The sequence below is a fragment of the Mya arenaria genome, chromosome 7, assembly GCF_026914265.1.
Source record: "Mya arenaria isolate MELC-2E11 chromosome 7, ASM2691426v1".
NCBI lineage: Eukaryota > Metazoa > Mollusca > Bivalvia > Myida > Myidae > Mya > Mya arenaria.
The window spans coordinates 8,698,243-8,725,832 of NC_069128.1; the positions used below are offsets into that span (position 1 = coordinate 8,698,243).

The 27,590-nt window shown below is 34.1% G+C and overlaps 2 protein-coding genes and 2 long non-coding RNA genes across 4 annotated transcripts; 2 read left to right on the top strand and 2 right to left on the bottom strand.

The window, feature by feature from the left end:
* The first annotated feature begins 10,727 nt into the window (after positions 1 to 10,727).
* LOC128240012 (uncharacterized) lies at positions 10,728 to 12,163 on the top strand. Its single transcript, XR_008262000.1, has 4 exons — positions 10,728 to 10,810; positions 11,573 to 11,634; positions 11,821 to 11,856; positions 12,128 to 12,163. It is a non-coding gene; the product is annotated as an uncharacterized LOC128240012 (long non-coding RNA).
* A 5,290-nt stretch (positions 12,164 to 17,453) lies between these two features.
* Positions 17,454 to 18,614, top strand: LOC128240473 (putative nuclease HARBI1). The gene is made up of 2 exons (XM_052957116.1): positions 17,454 to 17,979; positions 18,454 to 18,614. Exons 1-2 carry the CDS (start codon positions 17,454 to 17,456, stop codon positions 18,612 to 18,614), a joined length of 687 nt encoding a protein of 228 aa, XP_052813076.1.
* A 2,151-nt stretch (positions 18,615 to 20,765) lies between these two features.
* On the bottom strand, positions 20,766 to 22,867 carry LOC128240013 (uncharacterized). Its single transcript, XR_008262001.1, has 4 exons — positions 22,726 to 22,867; positions 22,286 to 22,345; positions 21,869 to 21,943; positions 20,766 to 21,550 (listed from the first exon to the last, which is right to left on the bottom strand). It is a non-coding gene; the product is annotated as an uncharacterized LOC128240013 (long non-coding RNA).
* Positions 22,868 to 24,270: 1,403 nt separating this feature from the next.
* LOC128240474 (uncharacterized) lies at positions 24,271 to 26,289 on the bottom strand. Its single transcript, XM_052957117.1, has 5 exons — positions 25,796 to 26,289; positions 25,431 to 25,570; positions 24,842 to 25,001; positions 24,552 to 24,639; positions 24,271 to 24,375 (listed from the first exon to the last, which is right to left on the bottom strand). Exons 1-5 carry the CDS (start codon positions 26,086 to 26,088, stop codon positions 24,271 to 24,273), a joined length of 786 nt encoding a protein of 261 aa, XP_052813077.1. The 5' UTR covers positions 26,089 to 26,289.
* Between the last annotated feature and the right edge of the window lie 1,301 nt (positions 26,290 to 27,590).

The window sequence follows — 27,590 nt, forward strand, 5'->3', positions numbered from 1 at the left end:
GCCGCACAACTAGGTGTTTCTCTTCTATAAATGTGTCTACAATATGGAGGCTTGCCGTAGAGTATCAATTACAGACTAGAAACCAAGGACGTCGACGGTCTCTCCCGTATTTCATGTGCGTTTGTCTTCGATTTATGCTGTTCGATCTCATTCAGCAATGACACCTTCACTTCCGAGAAGACCAGATTATTCTGCGCTTCAAAGATGGAACGAAGACCCCAGCTTTGGCTTCATTCTCAGGCATTGGTAAAATATCATTTTTAAAGGCAATGCTCTTTACCGCAAGGCCTTCCTGGCCTAGAAGGGAGTCCAATGTAACCAATTTAATTTGTTCTTAAAATACTGAAACTGAAGTCCAACATTTTAAAACGGCTGCGTTCTTTAGATACTCTTGCATTATTTAGTGTTTATTTATCTCGAATGTATTACCTGCAGCAGCTTCATGATTTGACGACACCAATTTGCTGCGACTATATTAACAAATGCGATAACAGAAATTTTAAATTGTATCACTTGGTAAATTCAATGATTATTGTTATTATCAATCAAAACATGTTCCTGTTCCGACAAACGTTTACTCCTTACCAAGTTAGGAGAACAAACTCAAACTACCTTAAAAAGCGTAGTCTTAGAAATCTACAGATATATGGGTTTTTAACGCTTTTAATTTGAATGGCGTAAAATTTAAAATCCCATGAAATATATACATACTTCTTACTCCACGCACATAAGGTTACGTAATACGGATAAACGCTTGCTCACTACATATGTTTAATCGATATATTAGGTGTGCATTATCCATTAAGTCGAAGGAAAACAAATGATGATCGTTACCTTTTTAATTTAAGCATAGTCCGGACAGAAATAATATTTTACACCAATTTACCATACAGTATCACACATGATTTTGTAAGAAGGCGTAATAGATACATGCGCATCAAATCACTCGCTATCACCCTTTTATCTGCTTAACAATATTTACATAAGCCTACATGGACTGGTATCTAGATTCAGTGATTATTTTACACGATATAAAGGTTTGAACTAAATATTTCAGTTTTTATGCTCCCGTGTAGATTGTAGTCTGTTATTACATTATATAACTCACTACCTAACAAATTATATTATATGACATTTATTTACCCTTTTGTATATTGATACCATTATCATTTCAAAAACTAAAATAAAATGTATGCAGTACGAACATGTTACGTCTGAAAGTGCAAAAATAAATCACTTGATCTCAGATCGCTATTGTTAATGAAATTTCGAATAAAACGATTTTTTTCATTGCTGCATTCACAGATAAAAGTAGTTCATTTTGCTTCGTAGCGGGATAAATGACCGCTTATGTCATATTATGTTTGAACAATCTCTTCGTTTAATTACGTTTCAAATGTCATAAATAAGTAAATTAGTAAATAAGTAAATAAGAAGAAATGGCAATGTTTTTTTTTTAAATTGTAATGGGCATTTATCTTGCGACAAGCAATCAGTTCCATTTATCAAAACATTTCTAGAACTGAAGCAGACCAGTTTTAAATAGTATTGGAATTATTGCCTGTTGTGTTATACCACATAAATTAGTGAGCTGTAACCTGTATAATTTGTAGTTGTGATAAAAGCATTGCTGTTTGTTTCATATCATTTGTTGGTATCGCCTGGTTTTGAAAATGGTTTGAAACAGACATTATTTGTGTTTTTCGACGTGTTTTTACAATATGACTGTATTCCGTAGTTTGACTCCTATTTCCCTTGTCCTTGTAAACTCAAGTTCGAGCAGCAATATTGTGTAATACCCTTTATTTCCCTCACAATTTGCTTGATGTTGTTATTCAGTTGGCTTGCAGTATAATTCTTCACTGACATCACGATTGAATGAACGGATAGATCGGACATGAGTGCGTGAACATTTGGTTCCATACATGCATACGTTTTGAATACTTCGATGAAATAATTTGTCCTCATCGCTTAAGTTATTGTCATGGATGTTGTTTACAAGTCTGACATTGACGATTACTAAACAATAGCCTAATTCACTACTACTCTATTATTCTCCAGAACAATTTCATGGGACAATCTTAACCTGGATTAACAATCAAAAAAGGTATTTATGAACTGTGTGTGGTTCATGAACTATTTTTTACGGACAATGTGTGGTTTAATAACCATGTTTTTAAGTATAGACATGAAATATTGATTATTAATACATGATAATAATTTGGCTTGTCCATTTTGATCACGTGATCTTTCATGGTACAACATTGAGAGCTATCATAAACTGACGACGCGTTTCAACGCGACGTCAATCATACATCAGTCGATTATAATAAAGATACAACAAATGTTTAAGTCCAGGAACTTACTTGCTTTGCTAGTCGGTATTGAACAGAAGATGACCCCTGTTGATTTTAAGGTCAGCAGGGCTGAGTCATAGTGACTTACAGGTAAAACAGGTATGGTTTAATCAAAACAACATCACTTCATCATTATCATGTTTTTTTATTTAAAGTATACATCTTTTTAAATGTTGGGAGCTTTTTTCAGTAAATGAATAAACCATTTATTTTGCTCCATATAATTGCAAATTTCCCAAAAAGAGGTTGTTTCATTTGGCTATCACTTAACCGTACGGGATATGTGTGTATTTGACAACAACTGCAAGAGTTTCATGAGTTATTGTAGTTTATAATTAAGTAATACAGGCAAAGGATACAAATTGTCTTAATCTGAGTAGCCTATTCTCTGCACATTTTCTTTTAAGATTTTTGTTGCAAGCCATCAAAATCACGATCAATGACGTATTGTTATTTAGAAAATTTATTTCCTATTCTCACCGGGGATGAGCAAAAAGTCACGTGACCACAAATGCAAACGCCAGTAGTATTTCGGCTCGATTGATCGTCAATCAAGGTAAGTTTCTTATCGATGTGTTTGTTATACGCGAGAGTTCGTTCAAATGACATAACGCAAAAAAGAATGCATGGTTTTGTCTTTCGATCGGTGTATTGGTCACCATTCATGTCTGCATAGTTTCCGAGAACACTTCGATACAAATTGTGATCATGAATGCAAACGCACGTAGGTAGTGTTAAAATATCACATATTAAGATAAATTGTCACATTGTTTCAATTGTTTTGACTTTCAGTTGTTCAATAATGGGTTTTATTTGTTTTATGGATATTTCGTGCTATGCAGTTGGTACAAACAAATGCATTTTCTGAAGTATTTAAATTTGGCAAACGCACGTTGGCATTTTCATAAGGCAAACGTACGTGGTCTACTTGAAATGACAAACGCACGTAGGCATCTTATATAATAATTATAATGAGTTATCGTATATGTCGAAAGCTTTTAAAACTTTTTATTCTTTCTATATCCATAACTATTGCTGTAAGATTTTTGAATTTATATTAAATTATTATTATGATCATAATGCTTACGGTCATATGCATAAGGGAAAGTGAAACTCTTTATGTCGCTAGATAAGCCATCTTTTAAGATTTTATTAAGCGTTTGTTTGCACGAGACGTATTTTTTTGTATGAAAATGCCTTTACAGATGATATTCTTTTTACAAACTACAATTTGTGCAATATATTTTGCGAAGTAAATCAAGTGGCGCTTAATTTATGAATGACAGTGTCTGTTTCAGTGATGTCATTTGTTTGCCACGTTTGCGGGAATGCGTTGAAAACGACATGGGGGCTGAAATGCATGAGCGCCGCCATGACGGTGTAAAAGCATTTGCATGCTGTTAGAAACAGTTATACACCACGGAGAGCTTGACGCGCCATATGTAAGTGTATTCTAGTATTCACAAATGCTTATATTATTCTTGTTTTATTCTATATTATTCTATAATTAAGCAATTATCTACCAGTCACAAGCTCAGGCGTTTTTATTAAAGGTTATCAAAATATTGCAATTACAAGTATTTTAATTGCATACTTTTAAAGGCATACATATATTCATACAGGTGCACCACACATGGATCCAATAAGCAGTTTCTGTGCCCGAAATGCATGCAGGAGGTCACCACACATACGTACCTGAACAGGCATTGGCGAGGAGAAGATGGCACGACACGTTATACGTGCGACATGTGTGGGATTTCAATGAAGGAGAAATAGACCTGAAGGCTCATATGGACGGCCATACTGGCGAGAAATCATACCAGTGCGCTGAATGTGGGAAATGTTATCGGCATAGAAGTAGATTGTGCAAGCAAAAGTTATTTAACACACCAAATAAAACATCAAATTTTAGATAATAAGTATCTTTCATGACCGAGGGTGCAAGGTTCATCCCAACCCGAACATAGAGTGTATTGCGGAAGCGGGGTTTACCGTGTTTCCGCAAAACACCCTGCGAGAGGGGTGGGATGAACCGATCTTACACAAGCGGCGATGATCCTGGAAAAACCTGGAAATCTTTTGTGCGTAGTGAATATAATGCGCGTTTAGATTTGTAATAATTCGTGATTGTTATGGATATGCGTGCAGTGATTCAGATTATGTTTATGTTATGATTAAATATTTATAGTTCTAAAAAGAGGACAGCAATATTTCTTGAATGGAGCGCGAAAACTTTTTTTTTGCTCCATTTGAAGCGAGAAATAATTAATTTTGATTTTTAAAATTGCCACGAGACAATGTTTCCATGATGCTACAGACGACAGTTGTCTACAAGGGAGGTAATTGTGTGATGACGATTGAAAAAAATGAATTCCATACGGGTACTTGTTTTATCTTGGCCCTTGCCAAATTTTTAGGTCAACTTATCTGATGTGGAAGAAAGTAGAATCTCAGGCAGATCATAACAAAAGTATTGTTTATTAATTAATCGTTATGTTATTTGATTACTTATCTTCGATTTTATCTGATTATCTGTGATCGCTTTTATTGTCAATAATTTTATTCAATGTATAAAACTAATCTAAGATATACAGTTATAGAATAAATGAAGCACATTTCCATTATAATCTCTTTATTTCTGTAAAACAGCACTTATACATACAGTTCAAAGAGTATTTTCAGTGATATAAATATTGTTCCGGGTAGAGCATACATTGTCATTGTATCATCGCAATATCATTTTATGGTTATCATTATAACAATATCTGTCATTAACAATTATCATGACATAAAAGGTTCACTAAAGATGTTTAAATTATGTTCAAATGAAACGTGTATCCCCATGCGATCTGTTACAATTAAGCATCTTAGAATCGTTGCGTCTGGCCCGTTCCCAGCACACACCAATGGTTCCCTTCTGTAATGCATTTCTGTTTATCAAAACAGTCCCGTACTGTACTGTACTCCGACTCTTTGTATCAAACGCGTGGTTCCTGAAATGCGATATTACAACAGCTGTTCTAAATGTTCGAGATACACATTTAACAAGCATTGTTAAGTTAGTTAAGTATGTATACCACCGGTATGGCCGGATGAGAGTTTGTTCGAGAACTCATATTTCCCGCAATACTTCCCCATAATATCGTGTCAATGTTTGTTACGTATCATAAATTTATATAACTTTCATTATGATGGATATTTAATAATAAAGCGGATAAATATATTCAATATCTTGAACAAATGTTCAGTTGTTAAAGGCTAACGAAATATTCGTTTGCTCCTTATTATAAGATGCCTACATGCGTTTGCCATTTTAGGTAGACTACGTGCGTTTGCCAAATTTGAAATACTTCAGAAAATGCATTTTTGTACATATTGCATCGCACAAAGTATTCATAAAGCAATTAAAAACAATTATTGAACAACTGAAAAACAAACATTTGAATAAAATGTGGCAATTTATCAAAATATGTGACATTAAAACACTACCTACGTGCGTTTGCATTCATGAACACAATTTGTATCGAAGTGTTCTCGGAAACTATGCAGACATGAATGGTGACCAATACACCGATCGAAAGACAAAACAATGCATTCTTTTTTGCGCTATGTCATTTGAACGAACTCTCGCGTATAACAAAAATATCTATAAGAAACTTACCTTGATTGACGATCAATCGAGCCAAAATACTACTGGCGTTTGCATTTGTGGTCACGTGACTTTTTTTGCTCATCCCTGGTGATTCTTTTGCTGGAATTATAGAAGTTTATTTTATTAGTTTATTCAGAAAGTTTGCGATATTTTGCCATCTAACAATCCAAGACTCTTTTCCTTGACAGTTCTAATATAAACCGTACGAGTTTTTCCGAGTATATTCAGAATAATCTTATCAAGTTTTTAACTAGTTTTCCTCGCGAAAAGCTTATGGTATTTCAAATATTCCAAAACTGAACTTCTGAAATATTCTTATACCTCAAAGTTGATTTATATAGTATTACATTATTTGCAATAGAAAAAGACATAAAATTTTGAATATTTGTAAAAAATATATTTATTTTAAAAGTGATATTTTGATTGAATGCATGCACATCAAAAACACGCTACACAAGGTTATGATTATCTTAATCATTTCATGAGACTTCTTACTGCACAATGCATCGGACTTATTCTCCAACCTGAAGTATAATTGTTTGTTTCAGTGCAAGGTCGCCACAGGTAAAATATTTACTTTTGGTTATAACGAGATGAACTACATAGCGAACTTTTGAAATAAACAATTGTTCCTTTAATTGTTTGAGTAAAAAAGTTTTGAAGGACAGTAATGTTGTAGGTTTTCGAAGCAGCGAGTCAAATTCTAAATGAACGTAGCGTCATTGCGGACTTAACGCAAAACAATTTACGTGTCAAAGCTTGATTTGAAAATGAATTTGAAATAGTGACAGACTGATATCTTCATTGTTTAAAAAATTGAATTATCATTTTGTGTTCCCACTGATAAACCTATATGAACCACCCTTAATCATGTAATGAATAGGAGTTTATGATGGAATCAATATCCTTCCATTTGTGGTGTTTGAACGTTTGTTTCACTCATTTAGTTTCGTTTGGGCACATGGCCTCTAAACACGGTTTATATTTAATGGTCTGTACCCCGGCAAACATATTGAATTCAAATCTCAATTCTAATTTAATATCATTTTACCACATAAAACATAGTTCGATTCAAAAACTATTCATGCTTGTTTTGGTTTTTACGTTTTGAATATGTTGACAATAATTTATAAAAAAAACTCATTAAAGAGTTAAAATATACTTGAGATTTGAGCAATTGATAGAAATAAATGAATTGTACTCATGGAAAGTTAGGATGTATAATTATTTTTTCCCTATGAATCCCTATTTTAATCAATAAATTCAATGATAACATGCGCTTTTAGAAGGTGACACAACAAATACGATTAGAGACTGAAATTTGACTTAAGTATTTTCGTTATATTTGGGTCTGGTTTTTCCCTTTCATTTTTTTATTGTATACAAATTTAGCGTTTAACTGTGGCATATTAAAATAATCGTTGGTCAAAGGGAACACACTTTTTTCAATAGAAATTGGCATTGCAAGGGATCCATTCCTTAATATTTACTCAATGTTTAATAATCATATTCGCCTAGTTTATTGTAAAGATTTAACTAGACGCAAGGTGTTATGACGTCATTGTTTGTTTTACTTTTGCGCTCCGGTTGGATTAGCGCAACGATAATTAACCAATAATAAACGACGTTACTAAAAGGAGCTATTTATTAATACAAACGTATGTTGACTGTTACATTTCTTTCAGAACAAAATCTTAATTGTGACAGATACTGTTCATTTTTAATCGTTATGAATAATTATTTAGAATGAGCGCTTGATGCTCTACTGCGTTCATAAAACATAATACAAGAAAATGCGGTCAATTCTAAAAGCAGACACCATTTATTCGATAAAAGCGTTACAAGCTTTTTATCCTATTTCATTTAAAACTAACTAATCTAACTTGATTTCGCAATATGAACAATGTTGCATTGTGATCAACTTTAATATCTTTTTTTTTTAAGTTTCAGAGCTCCTCAAAGAAAATGACACTATGTACAGGAGAGCCAAAATAGTGAACTAAGCGTGAACATAAAAGATATACCAGACTTTAGAATGTCCGAGAAAAGGGGCCCAGTTTTAAAAAATAATGCCTTTAACAGCATGGGGAATTAAAGTTTCCAACGTTCAGCTATGGTAATTTTGGATAAATGTCGACCAATTATATGTCGGTTTTACTTAAAAAGTGCTTCTGTCTGTGCTTAGAAAAAGTTATGGTTAACATACATTACAAACAAGCTTATAAGGCATTGAAACATTGCAAAATTAGTTGTCTCAGGCCGGATTTGAGTTGAAATTTACTAATAAAAAGTATAAGCTGTAATAGATGTATCAATGTATCTTCATTAAATTACACAATTCAGGTTCTTGCCAAGTGTGGCCAGACACATACATTGTAATCAGGCGTCGACACGAAGCATCGAGCCAATATCCCGGATAAAGTTACAACCGTTTTAGCCTTAACATATCTTAACAACTGACAAAACTGTTCAGTAATATCTATTATACGATTATTTGAAAATTAAGCGATACATTGTTGCTCAGCTGTTGAAACATAATATCTTATTTAGTTGTCAAATGCGCTTATATTGGTAACAGTATTGTTGAGAACTAATAGGTCAAACTTCGTATACAGGAAATGCATTTGCACCGGGGATGAGCAAAAAAAGTCACGTGACCACAAATGCAAACGCCAGTAGTATTTGGCTCGATTGATCGCCAATCAAGGTTAGTTTCTTATCGATATTTTTGTTATACGCGAGAGTTCGTTCAAACTACTTAGCGCAAAAAAGAATGCATTGTTTTGTCTTTCGATCGGTGTATTGGTCACCATTCATGTCTGCATAGTTTCCGAGAACACTTCGATACAAATTGTGTCCAAAAATGCAAACGCACGTAGGAAGTGTTTTAATGTCACATATTTTGATAAATTGCCACATTTTATTCAAATGTTTGTTTTTTAGTTGTTCAATAATTGTTTTTAATTGCTTTATGAATACTTTGTGCGATGCAATATGTACAAAAATGCATTTTCTGAAGCATTTCAAATTTGGCAAACGTACGTAGTCTACCTAAAATGGCAAACGCACGTAGGCATCTTATAATAAGGAGCAAACGAATATTTCGTTAGCCTTTAAAAACTGAAAATGTGTTCAAGATATTGAAGATATTTATCCGCTTTATTATTAAATATCCATCATAATGAAAGTTATATAAATGTATGATACGTAACAAACATTGACACGATATTATGCGGGAGTGTTGCGGGAAATATGAGTTCTCGAACAAACTCTCATCCGGTCATACCGATGGTATACAGACGTAACTAACTTAACAACGCTTGTTAAATGTTTATCTCGAACATTTAGAACAGCTGTTGTAATATCACATTTCAGGAACCACATGATTGATACAAAGAGTCGGAGTACAGTACAGTACGGGACTGTTTTGATAAACAGAAATGCATTACAGAAGGGAACCATTGGTGTGTGCTGGGAGCGGGCCTGACGCAACGATTCTAAGATTCTTGTAACAGATCGCATGGGGATAAAAGTTTCATTTGGACATAATTTAAACATCTTTAATGAACCTTTTATTTAACCATTCTTCATCTTGTGATGATAATACTGTCATGATAATTGTTATTGACAGGTATTGTGATAATGATAACTATAAAATGATATTGCGATGATACAATGACAATGTATGCTCTATCCGGAACAATGTTTATATCATTGAAAATACTCTTTGAACTGTATGTATAAGTGCTGTTGTACAGAATAAAGACATTATAATGGAAATTTTCTTCATTTATTCTATAACTGTATATCTAAGACTAGTTTTATACATTGAATAAAATGATTGACAATAAAAGCGATCACAGATAATCAGATAAAATTAAAGATAAGTAATCAAATAACATAACGATTAATTTATAAACAATACTTTTGTTATAATCTGCCTGAGATTCTACTTTCTTCCACATCAGATAAGTTGACCTAAAAATTTGGCAAGGGCCAAGATAAAACAAGTACCCGTATGGAATTCATTTTTTTCGATCGTCATCACACAATAACCTCCCTTGTACACGACTGTCGTCTGTAACATCATGGAAACATTGGCCCAATTGTTCAGAAAGTCGCTAAAAGTTAGGGAATCGTCAAATTAACAATCGCTACATTTTTTATGTATCGCTTGCTAACAAATTGTTAAAATTCCGATTGTTCAGATAATAATCACTAATAATCGTTAAACTATTTAACGATATCGCTAGGAAGTTTAGCGATATCGCTAAATTTCAAGCGACAAATGTATAATGGGGTTGACCCATAATGCATTTGCTTTTTCCCACAATGCATTTAAATGCATAAAGTATTACCCACAATGCATTGAAAAAAACATAATGGCTGCCCAAGCAGACAACACTTTGTCATTGTCAGAAAAAAATAAGAAAAGAGGTTGCAACTTGCATATGAGAGGGAAATTCTCATAACTGAATATGAAAAAGTAAAGGACAAATTAAATAACGCAAAGGTAACACAAGATGCGAAACAAAAGATGTGGGATTGTATTGGAAGTGCTGTTTCACTTGCTGGAGTTGGGATAAGAACAGGAAAAGATGTGAGAAACAAATTTCACAACTTGAACCGGGTTGCAAAGTCAACAGAAATGCAACAAAAAAGCATTTGAAGGGAACAGGGGGTGGACCACCATCTGAAAAACCGCCTGAGGAGGTGCTCCGCCTTATTAACATCAATAAGGCAGACCCAGGCTTCAGTGGGATTCCTGGTGGGCTAGAAACCACAATTGCAGCAGAGAAGGGTACAAGACTTCTTAATTCATTGTTTATTTATAGATTTAATCATCAAGTACTACTTAATTCATTAAGTATCATGTTTATTTACAGATATATTTATACACTATCAAATGCTTATTAAAATATTTCCGTCTGCTAAAAAGATACACATTTTGTTTCCATGTGGAGTGTGAATATGACAAATCCTTGAATAATGAAAAGATGTCATGATAATTTACCATAGTCCATTGTCCATGACATAAGTTCATACCTTTGCAAATACATGCTACGTGTCGCAGCTTCAAATATTATCCAGTAAAGCGATTTTTTCTTCCAGCGCTTGCCAACTTCTGTCATGATTCATGTGTCACTTGATTGTAGAATGGTTTAACCGGTTTATGTTATTAAAATTCGAATGTCACAAACTTTTAACACGATGAAATAATCATTAAATCACAAACAGTTGTAAACAAATAAATGTGATACATGTTAAATGTATCTTTTGCAAGCATTTATATCATTTTGTTTAGATCTATTATTTTTTTTATTTAAAATTATAATCAAGCAATTCTATATTTCATGATAGTGCCTTCCCTTGATATTTGAGGCCCTGACATGGGGTCACCATAACCCATTGTATAAATAAAATCCAAATTTTGAGACGGTTATTAGTATTGAACTGCTTCGATACAGCACATTAGATGCAATAGATTTTATTTTATCCTTTCAATTTAACTTTGTTTCATCTATCATCGATGTAACTTTAAAAAATAAACATATATTTTCAGAATTAAAGGTCGATGAGCTGCCAAATGGTGATGTGGTTATTCAAGTCATACCAGAATCAGATGTATGTTTATTTTATTCAATTGTAAATAATCATGTTGATATAATGTATACATTTATGAATTAAATACCTTAAATTTTAGCAATTAAAATTGAATTATATATCAACAATTGATCATTAAAGAGTGAACATGTAATCACACCCTATTCTTAAATAGTACACTTCAATGTATGCCTTATACATTTACAGTCAGAAGCAGAGAGACGTGCAGTGTTCGATTTGGACGTAAGAAATTAAAATTATTTTCTAGGCTGTATTAAAAATGTTAATGGATTTAGAGGCTGAAGGAGGAAACAAATTCTGAAATAAAATATATAATTAAATGGGTGTTATTTAGGGTTATAACTTACTGTCAAACTCAGCTGCAAGATATATATTTTATTACATCGAAAGTAAGGTACACACATACGAAGCCAAAATCATGACTTGTAAAACAAAAGAATAATTCTATGCTATGTGTATTAATTCTATATCTTAATTTGCTTTCTCATATCAGACGATAGAATTAGACAGAGGAAGCCAGTCCACCGGCAAGGATTTTTTTTTTAATTAACATGTTATCCTTGCAGAACATCTCTCCAGGAAAAGGTGCAGACAGCTCAACTGGAATGGTTCGAAGGACAAAACAAAAAAGTTGAGCTGGAGATGGAGCTTTTGAGGGAAAAGATCGCAACATCTAGGGAGAAAAGGAAGCTGTTTAAAGCTGTGCAGACAGAGTTGAAGGGGAAGGATGACATGGACATAATTGCATTAGTTTGTGACGAATAGGGTAAGTGGATCAGTTAACAGAAATGCATAGAACACGTAACATAAACTTTACTTTGTTACATCAAAACAACAACATAGCACCAGCTGCATGCTTTCTTCCAATAGGAAATGTTCCTATCCAAAATAGGCCTGCGCAATATGGTCACGGATGGCAAATCCATTTTCACCACCAACATAGGGTATAAGTGGAAGTTCATCCACATCGACGTCATCAACGTCAGGTTCACCAAACAACATGGCAATGTTATGCAATACTGCGCAAGCGACAATCTCTCTACATGCTTGAGCGGGTGTCTTCCTTACCTAGAGTATAGTATATAAAACAAATTGAATAACTTAACATATATAGGCAAAGCTTCGAGCTTATATATATATCCTTTTTATATCATTATTTTAAGATATATAGCATTATTGCATAAACTAAATTAATCTATCAAACAGACCTTCTTGCACATGACGCAGAATCTTCTCTTCCATCTACCAAATGTTCTTTCTATAACAACCCTCGAACGGCAGTGGGCTCTGTTGAATCTGGTTTTCACCGGTGTATCAGAGACTCTGTACGGCGTCAACATGTAACGCGAACAAGCATATCTTAAAAAAGACAAGAGAGAAAAATACTTTAATCTTGTGGCTGTTAATAATGTTATAATTTGTTGTTTCAGATTGGACCATAGCAGATAAGAAACAGGGGGAGATCATCAGATCTGAAAATAATACTGTGTTAAAAAGATGACACTATTCATTCTGAGTATTAATAATGTTTTAATTGATCTCATATGATAAACATATTGAATTCAAAGGTTTGAAATATACATTATAACAGTGTGATATACTGTTGTAATAATAATTATATTCAATTTTTTTTATCTTTCAAATGTTTGTGTATATTGTGTGTTGCCCAAAAGTTTTAATGTGGACCTACCCGCTGTCAGCAAGTAGAACACCATCTTCAAGTGTATGAATATTTTCCTCCAGAAAATCCTGTAGCGAAGACGCTCGAAAAACAAAACTGTCATGCGCAGAGCCCGGCCATTCTGCATTTATGAAAGTAAATCTTCCTGAAAATAAGGTTAATTCACTGACCTTCATCAATAGACGATTGATTATGGGATCATAAGGTCAAATGACCAAGTTAATTGTTATCTTTTAAAAAAGGATTTCACCTTGATAAACATAAGACCCAGCTCATCCTACATCTTCAAATAGAAATTCAAATACTGATGTTAATACACAAAACATGATTTTGAGGTCAGTGTCCTTCTGACCAAATCACTAAATGATATTAATCCTTTCCAATAGGCGAAAATTCAGATTCAGACTTTTACTTTTCAAAATCGGGCGGAATACTCAGTTAATATGCAATACACACGATAGTTTATGATAAACACATACGTGATCAATTAAAACAGGATTCACCTGAATAATGTATTGCAATATTATGTACCTTTATTATCACAAACTGCCATTACATTTATGGATGCCCTTCCCTTCCTGTTAATGAACGGCCTTTCTTCTGTTGGGCCTGGCTTCGTAATTTCAACATGTGATTCATCAATGGCACCTGTTGTCGAAACACATTTTATTACAAATGAGCATAATTAATATAAATTGATCACTATGAAACGAAATGGAAATTCTTTAATCCATTTACAAATATTTGGTTTTTAAGATTAATGAAAAAATTTAAGAACAGCTTTAAAAAAATAAAAAAAATGAATGAATTGAACCAAAATTAATGCAACATATGAACGTATCAGTGATAATGTGATGTTGGTTACACTCATAATGTTTATATTTTTTAATACATATGGATGATTTCGCACCAATCACATTTGGAATCCCAGCTACATCCGCAAACCCTGCCATAATGTTGCGACGGGTGTCCATTCTAGTCGGCCAACGTATAAAGCGATCTTTCATCTCTACAAGACCTTCTGTTACATGTTTTACCACGCGACAAACTGTCGCCTTGTCGCGCCCCATGGTTTCCCCTTCCACATCGAAAAATGCCCCAGTGGCATAATAACGTAGAGCAATGCAAACCTGAGGGTAAGAAAACATACGTATGTTTTCACGTAAGTTTTTGTTTCATTGATAATACATTTATGTTTTCTACGAATTTATTATACAGTTCTCAATATTACTAACTGTACTATCATTTAAATAATTATAAAGCTCCTTAGCTTTACTTTTTGTTCATTTCTTGAGATTCTGTTTTCCACCGATATTTGTATTGAGAATATTTGAAGACGGGCCTCTCTTAAACACTACGAAACCGGTTTAGCAATAAAAAACTTAATCAATGCTATCATAAAATTGGATAAAGAAATAAAAACACCAAGAAAACCGTGTATACATTTGTGGATTACACTCAAATTGCAAGACACATAAGGTACTTTACGATTTGATTCAATGCATTAATTAATCATTGTTTGAATCTTATCGTAGATAACTTGTATCTACCTGTAGATGACACAAACCTACTATTCAATTTCAACAGTGGAAGGTAAATTTTGCTTTGTCATTCTGGCATAAGTATAAAATTAACAATTAATATCACGGGTCTATTAACTGATTAAAGGTCCATGTTAGTATTAATGATTGAAAGGTATATATATGTACACATAAGTCCAATAATAATTCCTCTGATTAAATGAATTTTTTACCCAAAATGAAAAAAAATGGTAAAAATATTTACCTGCTCTGCGGGATCCATGGCACAACCTTTACCGGTAGGTCTACGGAGCCTTTCTTCAAGCTGGTCAGTTATAAATTGCAACCCTTCCTTACCAAATCTGTACTTTGCACGCAGTTCCTTGTCTGTGAGAGTTTTATATACAAAATTTGGCCGATAAACACGTTTTTTTCCTGATGTTTACATTCTGAGCACCAATTATTGCGGCCATTTTGTTTGTCGTCGTTAACCGTCGCTAAATTTTTGATATTGGCGTAAGAGGTGATTTAAATTTGTTGTTAGTTTAACGAAAATGTTGACGATCGCTATTGCTAAAAACTTCTGAACAATCAAAAACAAATTAGCGAATATCCTAACGATCGCTATCTGTTTATCGCTAAATTTAACAACGATTTTCGTCGTTAACTATTTAGCGACTTTCTGAACAATCGGGCCATTGTCTCGTTGCAATTTTAAAAATCAAAATTGATTGTTTCTCGCTTCAAATGGAGCAAAAGAAAAGTTTTCGCGCTCCATTCAAGAAATAACGCTGTCCTCTTTTTAGAACTATAAATATTTAATCATAACATAAACATAATCTGAATCACTGCACGCATATTCATAACAACCACGAATTATAACAAATCTATACGCGCATTATATTCACAACGCACAAAAGATTTCCAGGTTTTTCCAGGATCATCGCCGCTCGTGTAAGATAGGTTCATCCCACTCCTCTCGCAGGGTGTTTTGCGGAAACACGGTAAACCCCGCTTCCGCAATACACTATGTTCGGGTTGGGATGAATCTTGCACTCTCGGCCATGAAAGATACTTATTATCTAAAATTTGATGTTTTATTTGGTGTGTTTAATAACTTTTGCTTGCACAATCTACTTCTATGCCGATAACATTTCCCACATTCAGCGCACTGGTATGAATTCTCGCCAGTATGGCCATCCATATGAGCCTTCAGGTCTATTTCTCCTCCATTGAAATCCCACACATGTCGCACGTATAACGTGTCGTGCCATCTTCTCCTCGCCAATGCCTGTTCAGGTACGTATGTGTGGTGAATTCCTGCATGCATTTCGGGCACAGAAACTGCTTATTGGATCCATGTGTGGTGCACCTGTATAAAACATGTATGCCTTTAAAAGTATGCAATTAAAATACTTGTAATTGCAATATTTTGGTAACCTTTTATAAAAACGCCTGAGCTTGTGACTGGTAGATAATTGCTTAATTATAGAATAATATTGAATAAAACAAGAATAATATAATTATTTTTAAATACTAGAATACACTTACATATGGCGCGTCAAGCTCTCCGTGGTGTATAAATGTTTCTAACAGCATGTAAATGCTTTTACACCGTCAGGGCGGCGCTCATGCAATTCAGCCCCCATGTCGTTTCAACGCATTCCCACAAACGTGGCAAACAAATGACATCACTGAAACAGACACTGTCATTCTTTAATTAAGCGCCACTTGATTAACTTTGCAAAATATATTACACAAATTTTAGTTTGTTAAGAGAATATCATCTGTAAAGGCATTTTCATAGAAAATACGTCACGTGCAAACAAACGCTTGTAGCTAAGTCTAGCTAAGTAAAACGACATAAAGTGTTTCACTTTCCCTTATGCATATGACCGTAAGCATTATGATCATAAAAATAATTAAATATAAATTCTAAAATCTTACAACAATAGTTATGGATATAGAAAGAATAAAAAGTTTTATATAAGAAGCCTACGTGCGTTTGTCATTTTAGGTAGACTACGTACGTTTGCCTTATGAAAATGCCAACGTGCGTTTGCCAAATTTAAATACTTCAGAAAATGCATTTGTTTGTACAAATTGCATCGCACAAAATATTCATTAAACAAATGAAAGCCATTATTGAACAACTGAAAGTCAAAACATTTATAAAATGTGGCAATTTATCTTAATATGTGACATTTTAACACTACCTAAGTGCGTTTGCATTCATGGACACAATTTGTATCGAAGTGTTCTCGGAAACTATGCAGACATGAATGGTGACCAATACACCGATCGAAAGACAAAACAATGCATTCTTTTTTGCGCTATGTCATTTGAACGAACTCTCGCGTATAACAAAAATATCTATAAGAAACTTACCTTGATTGGCGATCAATCGAGCCAAAATACTACTGGGGCCGGTTGCTCAAAACCTCAGTTAAATTTAACGGCTCGTTAAAGTTTTAACGGTCCGTTTAATTTTAACTATTATTGGTATGAGGTTGCTCAAAATAAAGTTAGAATTTAACGGCGGGTTTAACGGTTGAACCAGCCGTTAAATGTAACGGAGGAATAGACCTACGTTAAAACATTAACGGAAGGTTTCCAAGATGGCGGCTCTATTTGTAAATCATAGAAAAGTGAAAGAATTTCGGCACACTGCACATGTACAGAATATGCTAGACAATGAGATGTATGCCAGATACAGATATACGAATGGTGGAATAGATTATCTAGAGGATTTGCTGAAGGAATCGCTGGAAAGAACGACAAGAAGAAACAGAGCACTTACTGTTAGACAGATGATTCTGATTACGTTGCGCTTCTTCGCCACAGGAGCATTTTTTAACATCATTGGTGATAGCATGGGCTACCACAAGTGCACTGTGTCACGTGTTGTAGCCCAAGTAACAGAAGCAATTTGTGGTCACATACATCAGTTTGTGATGTGGCCTGATGCCAATGCTCGAGCATGGAATATGACAGAATTTTTTAAGAAAGCTGGTTTCCCGAATGTTGTTGGATGTGTAGACGGAACACATATCCCAATCCAGGCGCCATCCGAAGACGAACCAGCCTTCGTGAATAGGAAAGGCTTCCATAGCATCAACATGCAGGCTGTATGTGACATCAAAGGTATAAAACTTTGAGTTTTCCACTTTTGTTTTCAGTATTTCCATCTTTTCTTTCGAACGCTTAACATAATAATTATATTGTCAATTCGGCCAAAACACGTCCAGTTAAAGGGCGATACTAAAAGGCTGACTGGAGCGCTGACAGTATACATAAAGAGTGAAAATGCTTACCAAAAATGTTATTAAATGTTGACCAAAAATTAAATAGTGATTTTATATTTCTATTAATTAATACAATAATTCAAGTCGACGTACTATATTATTTATCATTTTTTGGTTAAATAAATAACTCGTAGACATAGGTAACATATGGTACCGTACTCAAAAAGATTTTGTATACAGAGTCTATGCATACAGATTGTGAAGAGTTTGGAAGATGCAGGACGAAGTGAACCATTACCCAAGTGAACCACTGCCATTTGCGGATTCAACTCTGATTATTATTGCACAGTTTAATTGTTTAATCATTTTTCAGGAAAATTTACAAGTGTAAATGCAAGCTGGCCTGGGTCGTGCCACGACGCGCACGTCTTCAGAACGTCGGGATTGGCAGCCAAACTGACCATTGAACATGTGGCGTTTTCAGATGGTGTCCTTTTAGGAGACAGTGGGTGTGAACATGAAAAGTTTGCTTGAATCCATTAAATTTCCAACTTTATATATATCGCAGAAACTTGAAGCTAAGGGAAGTAACCGATACTTTGAGTTTTAACAGTACTTTCATTTAGTTTTTCTTTGCGTTCAAATCGCTTTGTGATGGCGGACGGCCAGGGGGGACATCGAGGTCGACGTTATATTCTATACACGCTCACGGTCTGACCACTGGAATCTATACACCCCCATTGAAATGTCGTAAAATATATGAAAATTTCTTATCCACATTTTTTGAGATTTCAGATAATAATTAAGACAAAAGATGACAATTTTAAATAAAATAAATACTTTGCAAGGAAATAAACAATTATAGCTCACTGTTCCCAAGTTCGATCGACATTGGAATCTATACAGCTACACCGTAGGACAGACAATGGAGTCTTTTCAACTCCAACGTAGCACTAACATTGGACTGTATACAGCTTCATATTAAGACAGATATTGGAATCTAAACAGCTTCAAATTTGAGAGATCTTGGATTCAATACAGCCTAAAATTTGGACAAACATTGAACGTTATACAGCCTCAACTGAAGACAAACATTAGAATCTATACAGCCTCAACATAACAGCCTCAACTGAAGACAAACATTAGAATCTATACAGCCTTAGCTTAAGACAAAGCTAAGAATCTATACAGCCTCAACTTAAGATAAAAATTAGAATCTATACAGCCTTAACTGAAAGCAAACATTAGAATCTATACAGCCTCAACTTAAGATAAACATTAGAATCTATACAGCCTCAGCTTAAGACAAACATTGGAATCTATACAGCCTCAACTGAAGACATACATTGGAATCTATACAGCCTCAACTGAAGACATACATTGGAATATATACAGCCTCAACTGAAGACATACATTGGAATCTATACAGCCTCAACTGAAGACATACATTGGAATCTATACAGCCTTAACTGAAAGCAAACATTATAATCTATACAGCCTTAACTCCAACGTAGCACTAACATTGGACTGTATACAGCTTTATATTAAGACAGATATTGGAATCTAAACACCTTCAAATTTGAGAGATCTTGGATTCAATACAGCCTAAAATTTGGACAAACATCGAACGTTATACAGCCTCAACTGAAGACAAACATTAGAATCTGTACAGCCTCAACCTAACAGCCTCCACTGAAGACAAACATTAGAATCTATACAGCCTCAGCTTAAGACAAACGTAAGAATCTATACAGCCTCAACTTAAGATAAACATTAGAATCTATACAGCCTTAACTGAAAGCAAACATTAGAATCTATACAGCCTCAACTTAAGATAAACATTGGAATCTATACAGCCTTAACTGAAAGCAAACATTAGAATCTATACAGCCTCAACTTAAGATAAACATTGGAATCTATACAGCCTCAACTGAAGACAAACATTAGAATCTATACAGCCTCAGCTTAAGACAAACATGGGAATCTATACAGCCTCAACTGAAGACATACATTGGACTCTATACAGCCTCAACTGAAGACAAACATTAGAAACTATACAGCCTCCACGGAAGACAAACATTAGAATCTATACAGCCTTAACTGAAAGCAAACATTAGAATCTATACAGCCTCACCTTAAGACAAACATTAGAATCTATACAGCCTCACCTTAAGACAAACATTAGAATCTATACAGCCTCACCTTAAGACAAACATTAGAATCTATACAGCCTCAACTGAAGACAAACATTCGAATCTATACAGCCTCAACTGAAGACATACATTGGAATCTATACAGCCTCAACTGAAGACAAACATTGGAATCTATACAGCCTCAACTGAAGACAAACATTAGAAACTATACAGCCTCCACTGAAGACAAACATTAGAATCTATACAGCCTTAACTGAAAGCAAACATTAGAATCTATACAGCCTCAACTGAAGACAAATATTGAAATCTATACAGCCTCACCTTAAGATAAACATTAGAATCTATACAGCCTCAACTGAAGACAAACATTAGAATCTATACAGCCTCAACTGAAGACAAACATTGGAATCTATACAGCCTCAACTCAAGGCAATCATTGGAATCTATACATCTTCATTGGTGTCTATACAGTCTCAGTATTGTCTTGTACATATACAGCTTTTAAAAAGTATTTAGCAACAGATTTGGTTCTTAAAGTGTTTTATTGATCATATACAATGTATTATATAACATGAGGTACACTAAATGTAGCAATCACATGCAGGGAAACCCTTAGATATTTTGTAAGAAAAATGTTGAGTTCTCTGTAGCCACTCTATATGTATATGCATAAAGAACACATTTTACAACAAAAAATATATATGTTTTATCTTGAAGGCTAGGAATGGACATGTACATGTACCCTATGACACCAACACAATATAATCAAAATAACAACACATTTAAATTTGTTAAAATGTTTGATAATATACGAATGGGTATTCAATGATGAGTATAATAAATACAGTTTAAAATGGTAAAACTAAAATGACACATTCGGTCTCGTTTCGTACAGAAAAATGATGAGAATGAAGGTACACATAGTGTCAACATAAATACATACTATCCCCAAATAAGAAAATGTTATGATAAAGGTTGATTACTCACCACTTAACCTCATAAAAATACAGGTAGTTACAAGACAAATTTCAAGTATGTGGATGAAACAAATGGAACACATCCAAGTTAACTGAAGACTCTGACTATGTCTGGATTTATCTTATCTTGCACTGTCAAAGAATATTTTTTCCATATCCATGTTTAATGGAATATCATTACTATTAATATAGATATACATTATTGTAGTGCATACTTGTTATGTAAGTTAAAATAAATCATGTTCAAATAAAGGAAACACATCCAAATTGTCAACTGTAGTGTGAACTTCATTATTTCTTTACTTTCTATGTTAAGAGAACCTTTCTTTCTATTCTTTGCCTGAAAAAATAAATAATAAAGATATAGATTAAAAGCATCACCATTTACCAAAGATCAGCAGTTAGCAATTTTTTTGGCAATCTTGGGCATTTATCAGTTCATATGCAATACAGGAATAAATGCTGTTAGCAGGATATTACAAGAATTTCAAATGTATAAAAAACATTTTTGCATAAAGTTTAGTTGTAGAGGATCTTTTAGGATTATGATATAGTAATACTGGCAAATTGAAATTGGAATACATGATACTTATTTCATGGCAAGATTTAAAGTTTAACACAGTATTCACATATTTAGAAGAAAACAAATACAACATACATATTATCGTTCTTCAATGCTGCATGCAAATCCTTATTCACCACCTCTCGAACACCATTTTTCCATGAGTACATACTGCAATTAAATCATAATATAAAAGAAAATTCTATGAAAAATCTTTCTTTTGTTGATCACCTTCAAAAGTCAAACTCTTAAAACCTATTGTGCAAATATGAAGAAGTTTTTTTACAACAAAAGTATGCTATATGGATTGTCTGTACGGTAGTATTAGGCAAAATATATTAAAACATACTTTGTGGTTTGCTTTACTGTCATGATATTATTTCATAGTCTGAAGCAAATAAATATTCCTAAAAATCCAATAAAGTCCAATTCTAGGATCACAATACACATAATATCATACTGGAAATCATTATTAAAAAAGAAGGTGTTTTAAACATTTCTTGTTAACATTACCTGACAATAAGACTGTTTCCTGCCTTCCCTCATCATATTGCTCTCAACAATCTGCATAACCTGAAATTATATTTGAATAATGCAATACTTGATAACTTTGTCATTATCAACTATGACTGTAAGTCTTGGCATAAAACCTTAAGTTCCCACAGTCTTTGATATTCTTTAAGATATATTACAAAAAGAAAAGGAAAATCTTTACTGTGCATGATATCTGATCTGCTTTCATTGCCACAATTGATGAAAATAAAATTTGGACAAATGGGAGCAATTCTCTCAACTAGAATCTGACATTGCATTAAGAATGTTATGCATCAGTCAATTATAACCACAAACACTTGACAAAGTACCATTATGAACCAAACATACATAAAATAACATTCAAATATTCGTCTTTGATACGTCAAAATAAAATCATATATCTTTTACTGTTAGCATACTTGATCCCAATCCTTTCGTACCACAGTGACACATCATGGTGACGGAGAATTTAAGAAGTTGACTTGAGGCTGTTTATCCATGTCGACATATTGGATGTCCAAGTTATAATCCTTAAAATAGCTATTATACAAAAACGGGAGCTTAAAGGGCTATCCGGAAATAAAACTATTTGAAATGGTCGCAGGCAACAGTTTCATGGTTTACTTTACGGAAAAATTTAAGGGTGTATAGATTCCAATGGTCAGACTGTGAGCGTGTATAGAATATAACGTCGACCGGACATCGATCTAAAAATATTAGATTACCCTGGATATCGGTCGTCCAGGTGCTGGAAAAGTGCAAATTATTCCAGCGAAATGGTTAGGGTCATTCAAGCCCAGATTCTTATAAAACTAGGCTTGATCGACCCCAGCTGTGCTCACATATTGAAATGAACGTCAAGATCAGTCGATGTAACAACTGTTTGAAGAATGGAAATGTTTACCGTCCAACTCCGAAAATACGTGAGAAAAAAATTGTTTTTTTTAATTTCCAAGTTATAGCTAATGCCATCCAAAACCAATGTGTTATGTCTCATTTTTTTCAATTTATTTTAAAAAACCGGTTTAATAATGCACCAGTCAATTGTAACCAAGCCCCCCCCCCCCCCGGTCCGGGAATAGTGGGGACTTTGACTTTCGGTCCAGCCAAGCCGGGTCAAAATCCTCTACCTGTGGGAAGGAACTGCTCGTGAAACCCCCACCAAATGCCCCTGAACCCACGGGAATCTTATGTTAGGCCCATTCCCGGGAAGACAAAACCACTGCATTCACTCGGCACTGTGGAGCCACCTAAAAGGTAAAAATATGGCCCATTTCCCTGGCTTTCCCCGGTATACCCCCGGAACTGGGGGGCTGTGGTTAAAATTGACTGGTGCATAAGTCATTGACAAATTTGTCCAAATGACAAAACATGTGTATCATACAGGATAAGACATGGTTGAAAAATGCCTCTGGTAATTATTATGCGCACTGGGGCAATTATCAACCAAAAGCCATGGTCAACCATGTATTATCTTTATAATTTACATAATAATGTAATAATTATAAATATATAATATTTTTATAATATTTATTTGTCATCTTAATAAGTAAACCTCACCATGAAGTGTTCCCTTACTTCATAAACCTTGGAATATTTTTTTAAAATAATTTTTAGAATTATTCAAAATGCCAGAAATAATACCTGTTTTCTGACTGAAGCATAAGAAATGAAATGCACATGAAAACAAAGGTCCTTATTGATATATACATCAGAAAATGATGCTTTTGTGATACTGTCGGATTACAGCTGATTAATCGGATAATGGATGGATCAGGGTCTCCGATTAATCGATTATGAAAATCCAAGGTGATTGCCCATCACTACTACATAGATAAGATTGATTTTGTTACAGTAATAAGAATATGTATTAAAGGTTCTTTATTGGATGTATTACTTATGAATCAGAGACATCCATCCTTGCCAAGTTGCATTATTATGTCTTATTATATGCAGGTACATGTTTAACTCTCGAAGAAGGTTGTCCGGATGAATCCGTCTATTTCCTCTGCATCAAGTTTTTTTTCATATTTTTCCATCACTCTCAGCTTCACCCGATTGATTTCCTTCTGTAAAACAAAACAAAACATAAACAACTTTGCCGATTTGGTAATACAATCTTTATTCTTTGGCATATATAATTCATCTAACATATAATTGTTGTGGTTGAAACCCCTTTTGCATTGAACTACATGTACATTTATACTTTTTGTAACATCCTCCGTACCCTGAGTGTTTTTCATACCTCTTGCTGTGCCAATTCCACCTGATTTTGAAAGTATATAATTTGCCAATCAATAAGTTCCTCTGCTTTGGTCTTCCTTCTCTTGACACTATTAACAATAAGGATTATGATAATAAGGATCATAATAATATGATGTTATATCAGTGAACTGAAACTATTGCTAATTGTGACAAAAATTATCATATAACGTGTGGATTCAAACTGTTAATGTTGAAGTTTACTCAATTGGTGTATATTTCATATATCGTATTTTTACAATGCAGTTGTTTGAAAACATGGCAAATACTTACACACGTTCCTGTTTGTGTTCTTGGTAACTGCTCTTTGATGGTCCTGCAGTAGCCTGTGCCGCCATCATGATCTTGGATGGCGGGGGTAACTTTGATGACCTAAGGCTTTCACTCTCCGCATCTTCTTCATCTGTTAAATTTGGTATAAACGAAAGACCATCTGCGAAACAAAATAAATGTTGTAACAATTAAGATAAGGGAGGCAACTGTGTCAACTAGAATTATAGTCAGAGTCGATTTATTTTCAGACGTTTTAACTTAGACGAAGTATTTGAAGGTGAAGGATGTGAACAACGAGGCACCTCTAATTTACATTGGATTAACGACTTTATAGCAAAATCACCGTTTGGGAATAGATTAAGGTAAGAAATCAATATCGTTTTATGCCTTCTATATATGTATCTTGGCCTGTTACCCGCCTTCTTCAATTATAATCAATATTTTCCGTTGGAGGATTTTGTTACTAAAAATAGAAACACAATATGTATACGAGGCTATGATTTGTTTATTTTAACTAAGAGATTCCCTTTCATTTATCAGACGACATTATGTTTTATATATCAAATTATCATGTTTATCACGAAATTACCTGGCTCATCAGAGTCCATTCCACCTACAACTCCATTGAAACTGGCATCAGCATGTATAGATACAATTCTATTGGCTTGATCTGTAGCCTTCTTTAGCGTGTCAGTACCCCGCCCACTCTCTCTCCGCTGGAGCCTTTCACTGTTATGACACAAATTAAAGTATCAATAAAGAGTTTGAATAAACAAATTTAGTGTTTCTGGCCAAATTTTAAGCTTTACTCTGAATCAAAAATAACCTTTTCATTTAAACATGTATATTAAGTTGTTTTATGAATAAAAAATGCAATTAATTCAGTACATCTGTCATGCTGAATATATTTCAAAATATTAACAATAACACTTTTTAAATATAATATCAGACTACCTTGTTATCTCAGCCTTGGCATTTTTTCGCATGTTCTGCCATTTAACACTGATTTCATCGCCAGTCCGAACAGCACACCCCAGGGCAGAACATTTGACACCTATTTCTTCCCATTTTCTTTTCTTTTTCTCATTAGAAATTTTATCAGTAAATTTGTTAGTCAGCATTTCCCTTGTATCGAAGTCTCCCATACATTCCTCTATAATCAAAGTTTCACTAGCTGTGAAATTAGGTTTTTTTCTCCTTTTTTGTTTTTCAGTATCATAAGCAGAAGACTTTATGATGTCGGCCATCTTGGATGCTGAATGATGGTGACAGATGAATTATGGGACAGGAAGTTGGATTTAATTGACTGTTAAGCATTTAACGCTAGCGTTACTAAACGGCAGCGTTAAATAGCTATGAGCAACAATAATTAAACTGACCGTTAAGTAACAGTCAGTTATGGATTTAACGGATGGTTAAGGTAACGTACTGTTAAATTTAATTGAGGTTTTGAGCAACCGGCCCCTGGCGTTTGCATTTGTGGTCACATGACGTTTTTTGCTCATCCCCGGTGATTTGGCTGACACTCCATACGTAAAAGTCGGTCTTGTTTCCCTTCGGCATGGACGATAATTTGGATGGTATAGGTAATCGGATAGTGAAATGAAATAAATTACCTTCGCAGTGAATAAAACCTTTGGAGCATGAACAATAGAGTGGCTGTTTAGGCATCGACCTTGTATTAAAATGATAGAGCATACACTCGTTACCTCGTTTAAAACAAGGTTCAAAATTGAACGTTGCTCGTGATATGACATTTTCCGAATGTTATCTCAACTTGTTTGTCAACGGTATCAAAAGCCTGTATTCAATACATGCATTCTCTAAACATCCATGTTTCCAGTGGCGTCATCAAAGCTTTCAAATAGTATGGGGATAATACATCTTTTTTATGTGTTCTCACCCCGAGTTCGCATAATGGTATCATCATCTGATACATTATAAGCGTATCCTTGTTGTCTACTCAAGCCGGTGCTGGGACGCGTCGACAGAGACCGTTCAAAATTGTACTTGAAAGGGGACTGCTACTTGGGGACGCAATTAGGACGTAGGACCCCTCCCGAAGGAGCGTAAACGTTAACTTGAGATTGATTTAAGGGGCCCCCTTTCAGGGGTTTTCTTTATTTGTTTTACCATATTGACATAAATAGTTTGCTTTGACATATTCAGTGGGGCGGGCCCTGGTGTGGGTACCCTATTTAAATAAGATATTATTGATAATAATGTATCTTTGTTGTTGTAAATGTAGAATTTTAACAGAAATTGCTGTTTTCAAAATATGTATTTTACCTTTGCCAACATGGCACTATTGCTGCGCTGGATTTATTTGTTTGCAGGTATTCTTTGTATCTGAGAATTAAAGCTTGTTGTTTGATTTGCTTCAATAAATTTACAAGTTAAAGGTCTTTAAAGGGACTGTACACCAAATCGGCACGAAAAAAATGTGTTTTTTTCTGTAATGAATCTCAGGACTATTGTTTAATAAAATGTTTTACTTTTTGATATCATAATTGTAAAAAAAATACCAAAATGTAAAAATAAAATCGAGTCGGGGACCGGGTTCGAACCGGTGTCTCCAGTGTCGTTTCCACTGTGCTACGAAGGCTTACTCTTTAACGGTTGGAATATTTAAGCTTTATGCCTTACTTGGTATTATCACGTGATAACATCGAATAGCCAATCACGATAAGGAATGAATTCTACTAGGTAGACATACCTAGTAATCTAGTAATGGAAAAATACGAAAACA